A 7,843-nucleotide genomic window follows, 5' to 3' on the forward strand; every position below is an offset into this window, starting at 1 on the left:
CGGAAGAGCTAATATTGGGCTTAACTTTGACATCCATCGCAAAAAGATCCTTAATAGCAAACCTGAGGAAAGCTCCTTGCTCACCCTCGCCATTTTCACCAGCGCAGCAAAGCCCATACTCAGCAAGCAAGTCATGAAATCCTATGATCAACTCGACCTGAACGAAATAAAGTGAAAAATCAGATAAAAATAGAGATTAGAAAGCAACATTACCACGACAGCTTTTAATGTCACTGCTTATATAATAAATTATAAATTTCTCAATTTGTCTCACAAAAACAATTTGTACTACTATCAACTATGTTCAGAAGGAAGCCTAACTATTAAATCATTTAGGCAGAAAAGCCAAAACATACCTGAGATTTAGTCGGTGTGGTAGAATCAAGGTGTTGAAGTTTACAGAATACAATAGCTGCATCCAGAAAACAGGATTTCTGATTTTCTTCAGTTGCGTCAGTATTTTGAGAATCAGAACATTTCTTAGCAAGGAACTGTCTCACAATACTTGACATGACTGTCAAAAGTGAAGATTGTATATCAGCTATGCAATTTTTCGGGATAACCACTCCATTCTGCACAAGTAAGAAATTTTGTTTCAATAAACACAACCAGGAAATTGCTGAAGATAAGCATCTCTTTTAAAATTCAGTGATAAAGATAATACACATACACCCTTTTGGTTTGAAATTTAAAGTCTTCAAGTCACTCAGGTAAAAGAGCCAAAAGTACGGTCAGATGTTGATCAGAATATCAAGCTTGAACAAACTCGTATTGCAGTGTTAAATGACCATGTACTTTTATAATTCTACTACATATGTCTGTAATAACATGATCAGTATATTGAATTCAGAACAAACTAAGATTATTAACTTTTCAGACTTTTCAGGAAACTGTACCTATGCATGCTCAAAAAGTAACAGACTTACAGAGCCTATTGATCTTGACTGGTCAAGGAAGTTCTTTACTTGAGAGATACATATCAAAATTGCCTTGATTTCCTCTGCCACCAAGTGACTCCACCTCTCACTTGAGTTTTCTATTGAACTTTTATACGAGGGTTTGCATGACACAAAACATTCATCCATGCCACTAATTTCCAAGAGTAGTTGCAATTTTCTTCTGTGACAGTTCAAAAACACCTCGATGTCCATAGGTTTAGTCTTCTGGCATGCTTTAATTAGAACATCCAGAGCCGATAATTCAGCAGAGGAGATCCCTTCATCCTTATGGACAGCAAGAGGAGCAGGAGACATTACTTTACTTGAAAACAGAAGTGGTGCAAGTAAATCTACACACTCTGAATAAGCTTCTTTCTCGATCATCTCAGTTATAGTTTTCTCTAACAGGAAATCAATCTTCAGCAAATTTATATGATGTACGATCAGATTGATGTTCAACTGACCAATGTTTCTGCAATGAGGCAGATGAATTTGGAAAGGCAATTCATCAGCACCTTCCTTTACCAACAATGAAGAACAATTCAACAATTCATTGAGAGCTTTAGCTTTATTACCCTCAGAGATTGATAACTGTGCATTCAGCCAGAAGAACCGAGCCCAGAAGGATCTCATATCAGAATCTAACCCTTTCCCAGTGGTCTTATCACCCTGAGAACTCTTCAATGAAGTGTCCAAAAAACTCTCCTCCCAAGAGACTGATGTAGAGTCAATAGTATAATCAAGAGCAACAGATTCAATTATCTTACAGAGATGATATGATACTTCTATCATGGGTGACGACTGATCAGGACAATCTGAAGGCATAGAACCGAGGTCATACACCAGCTCAGCAAGAAAAAGACTGCATTCTGGTTTCCGATCTCGTCCCCAATGCCTTGTGAGCTTTTCCAACTCCAAAAGTTTGATGATGGCATTATGAGACACAAGAGTTTTGCATTTACTAGCAACAAACTCTAGGAGCAAGTGACTAATATGGTAAGCACCACAGTTTTTTGATGCTACCCTCACAAAAGAAGCAACATCGTTGTGTTCGCAAAACAGACTAGTTTGGCTGAGACAGGAATAACCAGAAGAACCAACAGAATCAACGGTTCCTTGTTTTTCACGGACAAAGGTCTTTAGATATTGAAGGATGCCTCTGGCAGGATCCTGATCCTTACTACTGTCAAATTCTAGTCCATCCTTCTCAGGTTTCTGGTTTCTAAGCCTTTCGAGACGAGTACTCCGCCTCTCCTGTGGGTGTTCTTCTGAGAACACGGACTCTTTTACTTTAGACGTACCACCTTTTCCCCACTCAGCATTGGAATCCCTGATATGCATCGTACTAGAATCTGAATTCGAAGGATGACCCTTCTTCTCCAAAACTTGCATTGCAGTTTCTGTGGCAAAAGGAAACTCAATGCTTACTGGTACATCAGCTGATCTGCCCACAGTTTCACTAGATGGATGTAGTATTCCAAGTAGAGCATTAATTAGGGCCACCCATGAAGCTTCAGAAAGTTCAAGTTCTACACTTTCTTTCAGCTTTTTGGCAGTGCCCTCATCCTGATTTACTTCGGATGCCTTTCTCTTGCCGAGAAATTTCAAACGAACATGCTTAGGTTCAAGCTTATCTATTCCCTTGGGAGCAAAAGGAGCTGAATCTGTTTCTTCAATAGTATGTTTAACATGCAAAGCACGAGAATGAGATGGCCAGTTCCTCAAAATCAAATTTGCGACTGAAAGACAGGAAACTTCATCACCAATGGCAATGAGGACTTCCAGAAGTTTCTCCATGCAGTTCCCTGTCCAATAGCAAAGTCTTTTTTTGGGGGGAAGAAAGAACAAAAGTAACGAGGGGTAATAATACTAAAGATAACCATATAGGGTGAGAGATAGAGACTAATGGTTGATGAAAATCCACTGCTGAAGATATCAGGCACGTATCGGATACCAACTACATGAAGATGACAAGAAGTATCGGACTCATCAATTCCTTCAACTGTGGCCAACTAGAGATATGTGTGTGTGCAGAGAAACCAAATTATAAACAAAGAGAAAGAATCGTACAGTTATTGGGACTGCAGAGAAGTCCCTGTTCAAATGCCCAACGTGAAATGCTCAGCAATCCCATTGAGCAAGATAAGGTTCCAAGATGATTCCACAGCACAGAGTCTTTTGCATCTATTTCTATAGCTTGAAGATAACAGTTCAGAGCACTTTCATAATGATCTGAACCTAACTCAAGGAACACAGTAGCAAGGTTTTTCAGGGACAAAAATCTGCACAAAACCATATAGAAAATGATGCCCACCGCTAGATATTTGCATCTGTGCATATTAGAAAATATTTAACATTATCAGGAAGCAAGACATTGCTGTGAACTGGTTCAATTCCGCCTTCGTCAGAAGGGTAGAGACATCACCATATTGACAGAAATAAGCAACAATAATATAATTGAAATCCAAAATATCGATTCCAGACATTTAACGAATAGTTAATGAATATGAGAGTAGGAGCATCACCTGAGATGATGTAGATGACTGTCGCTGGCAGTAGTAGTCTCGACCTGCAAAAATATAAATGGAAGTTAAGTTCCATAAAAGAAGCCAATTATGGAGAGGAAACCCGAACAAGGCTCATTACTTTAGCATTGGCTATAAGAGGATCCTTGAGGACGGATTCTAACAGCTCTCGAGCCTTTTCATACTCTTTCGCTTGAAGCTTGAGAAGGCCGTCATGATATGTCTGAGAAAGATGAAATTCCTGACAAGGGTAACAACAAAAGTAAAATCTTTAGTTACACCGAGCCGAACTAAATCCTCTGGTCTCAGCTCTAATCTGTTCTTTTTCTCTTGCGTGTTTTGTGCAGACAACGCTCTTTCCTCGTCTACAAACCATCACGGAATCACTTCTCTTTACTTTTGCTGGGTCCTTTTTCAGATAAATTATGCTCGAGATCAATGTCAATGATCACAATTTTCATGAAATTTCTTTACTAACTAGTCCAGAAGACTCCGCATTCAGGGAACAAACATCAGATGCGAAAATAGAAAATGAAACAGAGAGTTGAAACTCAGAAGACGGTGTTCATCAACCGGAAAACAAAGAACCCAGAATTGATCCAACTGCAAAAAATTCAACAAAAAGAAAGGAAGGCCTAAAATCAAAGAACCTGAGCTTCTTTGCTCGGAGCCAAAGGCTCCCACTGGTCTCTTGATTCTGTATCATTGATCGCTGCAATCGAGAACTGAAAAAAGAAAGATTAAAGCCCATACAGAATGAAAAACCCCAATCGTTGATTCAACAGAAAAGAGGGAATATAAAAGTTGGAGAACTCATCATACCATCTTGAAATTCGAAACTTCAGAAGATCTAGGGTTGTGGGTGTTTCAGATGACTCTTGGCGCGTAATGGTGCTACTGTCTTCTTCTTGGGTTCATGCCCGTTCGACATTAGGGTTACTGTCTCCTGTCGTGAGATAAACGATTTGTTTACCGGTGGGATAATAATGTTGGATGGGGCTATACTGGACCAAATAAAGGAATTTTACTCCAATGACTCACTTCGGTCGCACCTATTATTTCACGTCTACACCAGAAAAAAACACTTTTTTTGGTTGAAAAGACAAAATTACCCTTAATAAATACACGATATTTATCCGTTCGAAAACAACTTCGTTATTACGATTTCATAATTAATTCTAAATATAGTTATAATTGATTCTAACAAAAGTGACAAAAAAATCATCTATCTTATTTTAGTGGTATATCAGTTATATGTTAGTCGTAATAAGGTCGCAAAAAATAAAAAGAAAAGGGTATTTCGGATTTTTCCAACCGAAAAGTGGGTTAAAATTGAAAAAAAAAAATATTTCGATGGTGTACACTGAAATTGCTGCGAACCAAGTGAGTTATTTGAGTAATATTTCCCCAAATAAATCGTCTGGAAAACGACGCCGGGGAAGCGTTACACTTTATTTTTCGATGAACTTTAGATATATAAAAATAATAATAATAATATTTTGCATATTTTTAAACTGTATTTTTATCGTGAAATATAAAAAATATCTTTACCTTTTTCATATATTAACCAAAATGATATAGTTTTCTCCAAATATTTCTAATGGGAATAACTTCCATTTCCTATTTTAACTTCAATCTATATCTTTTTTATATATAAACCTTTATATATAATCATGTTAACTTCAATCCATATCTTTTTTATATATAAACCTTTATATGTAATGATGTGACCAAAATCATAATTATAGTGATCGTAGCAAATTATCATGGTTATAACTTATATCATATTGATCATTTGGTAAAACTATTATAAATTTAATGTATTGACCAATATAATAACGATGTGACTGTAATATCTTTTCTAATCACATAGTTATATTTAGAAAATATTATAGGTTGAAGTGAAAATAGTAAATAGAAGGTATTTTTATATATCCACATTAATTTTAATAAACTATCTCAATTATATTTATAAAATTCACAATATAATAAAAATTTACAATTTAGTAACATAGTAATTACCGGATTTATAATTATAATCTGAATAACTAATTAGAAATAGTAAGTATCTAAGTTTGATAATTTTTGGATAATTTTCCATACCTATTATTTTTTATGACATTATCCATGGATCATATATGATTATGAAGAATTCTTCAGAAAAATTTGTGTTTTCCACGACGGAATATGAAAAATTGGATTTTGAGTAAGTCTTTATATAATCTTCTTCTATCCGACAAACCGGTTTATCAAAATAATGAGTTATCATTTATATCGGTATATATGAGATCGTCAAATATTCGGAAGATCCTCTCATAAAAGATAGTTTAAACCCTTAGATAGTCTCATAAAACCGTTCAACCACTTGTAATTATGAACATTAAATATACCATTTTTGTCTACTTAATCCGGTTCAATTATGAACTCATGTTATCTCCTCAATTCCTACTCATTTTCCATCTTATTTATAGTAAAATGTCCATAATGAGCTATGTACATTGTAAGATCCATATTCAATGCGGTTGCATGAGGTTCTAAGTTTAGATGTACAGAAATCTCACTGTAACTTCTTTCAATTATATCAGTGGTCTTGGGATGACGCTGCAAAGATGGTATTCATTAGCGGCGGACGTTTCGAGATTCAATTCGAAATTTTAGCGGTTCGATTTGAAAATAGTTTATTTGATATTCTAAATTTTATACCAAATTAATACTGTATATTATTCGGTTCTATTCAGTTCAGCTCGATCCAGTTTCGGTTTCGGTTTTTATTAAAAAAAATTATATTTTCTTAAGAAAATTTTGATTTTTCGAGAATCTTATAAAGTGTTGTTTCGAAAAATTCGATTCTATAAAAACATACTGTTCAGAAATTTTGAATGGTAAGATTTAAAAAAATATCAAAATTTTCGGTTTTATACGGTTCGATTCCGAAACGTACACCGAAATAGTCATTGATGAAGATTTAAAGTCGCCATGGTATATCATTATGACTCCAACTTTGCTATTCATTCGAGGAACACATGTACGAAAGTTATGTGTCAACACTTTTGGTTATAAAAAAAAAGTTGTATATATTTCATATTTAATCACATGATTGTAAACATATATGACCATGTGATTGTAAACATATATGACATTTTACGCCAGACATCTGACGTGTCATCCAACGTAATTAACATAATTTTTTAACAATGTCTAACCCGTCAAAATACTTATAGAAATACGGGAAACCAGTTGAACTAATTAATGCACACATTGATGCATTGATTAGGAAGTGGGGTCATCGGCTCGGTTGTCATTTTAAAAAAATATTATTTATAATTTTAATATAATTTTTAAAAATATCCCCTTTGAAATTTACATAATCCCTTTTTTTTTACCCGTCATTACCTCTTTTCCTAATTCATATTGACTCTTTTGCCTTTTTTTAATTCCCTTCTATCTTCATATATTTTTTTTTCTTCTCTTTTGCCAAATAAAAAACATCATAATCAAATACAAAAAACTAAGAACAACAAAATAAAAAGAAATATGAGTGTTATGATTTTTATTTGAAGTATCTTTTTTATTTTTTTGTTTGTTTCTATATATTTATACTCATAAATTTATTTGATCTTATGTTTGATTTGATAGAGAATTCAATTAACAAATTTCTTTAAAAAGATATCTCAAGATAATGATAAATATCAATTGCCAGTATCCATTGTTTTTCTCACTAACTTTAATTGTTATTGTAGTAGTTGCAAAGACTTTTTGATATAATTTTTTTTCGATATGATGTCATTTTTATTGAATGTTGTTAGGGTTTTTAACAACAGAAAATATATTATTCGAGAAAGTTATAGAATGAAAGTGAATGAATGAATTAATATTGATGAGATTAGTACACAAACTGTTGGGTTTTTAACGGGTTTCTAGCATGTAAGTTCAACAAAAAGCGTTAGGATTTGTTTCTAAGTTTTATGCACGGAAAGAAATCAAACCTAAACAAAAATCAAATGCACAAACTCAAAAGTCGTGTATATCATCGTAGGAATAAAAAACATACCTCGAATTTGAAGAAGTCTGAAGTATAAACGATGCAAGACCTGTTTTAATCATCTAAGACTAAAAGCAAAGCACAACCTCTTTACATGTATTCACATCTCTATGAAGGATTCCGAATGCTTCAAAACTGATCGGGTCCGGATCACATCCGCGAAAAAACTTAAATTCAAAACTACTTTCTGGGCCAGATTAGAGTGTTGAATCAGACCAAACTGATCTGGCCTAGATTTCAATAGCTACGCACAGACTAAAAGATCATTCTAATCCGATATTGTTTCATAAAGTTGTGATGAAATATTATGAGTCTATATTCTGATGACGAATTGTGCA

General features: G+C 34.2%; 1 protein-coding gene across 1 annotated transcript in view; it reads right to left on the minus strand.

The window, feature by feature from the left end:
* The window catches only part of LOC104818581, an 11,281-nt gene extending 6,828 nt beyond the window's left edge, over positions 1–4,453 (minus strand). Inside the window, exons 1-8 of the mRNA XM_010548211.2 lie at positions 4,286–4,453; positions 4,114–4,188; positions 3,585–3,704; positions 3,464–3,507; positions 3,009–3,220; positions 927–2,743; positions 357–572; positions 7–157 (exon numbers count right to left, since the gene is read on the minus strand). Of these exons, the coding sequence (XP_010546513.1) occupies positions 7–157; positions 357–572; positions 927–2,743; positions 3,009–3,220; positions 3,464–3,507; positions 3,585–3,704; positions 4,114–4,188; positions 4,286–4,288 (2,638 nt within the window). The 5' untranslated portion in view covers positions 4,289–4,453. The remainder of the gene's footprint in view (positions 1–6; positions 158–356; positions 573–926; positions 2,744–3,008; positions 3,221–3,463; positions 3,508–3,584; positions 3,705–4,113; positions 4,189–4,285) is intronic.
* Between the last annotated feature and the right edge of the window lie 3,390 nt (positions 4,454–7,843).

Source organism: Tarenaya hassleriana, unplaced genomic scaffold (genome assembly GCF_000463585.1).
Source record: "Tarenaya hassleriana unplaced genomic scaffold, ASM46358v1 Cleome3, whole genome shotgun sequence".
In the NCBI taxonomy this organism is placed as follows: Eukaryota; Viridiplantae; Streptophyta; class Magnoliopsida; order Brassicales; family Cleomaceae; genus Tarenaya; species Tarenaya hassleriana.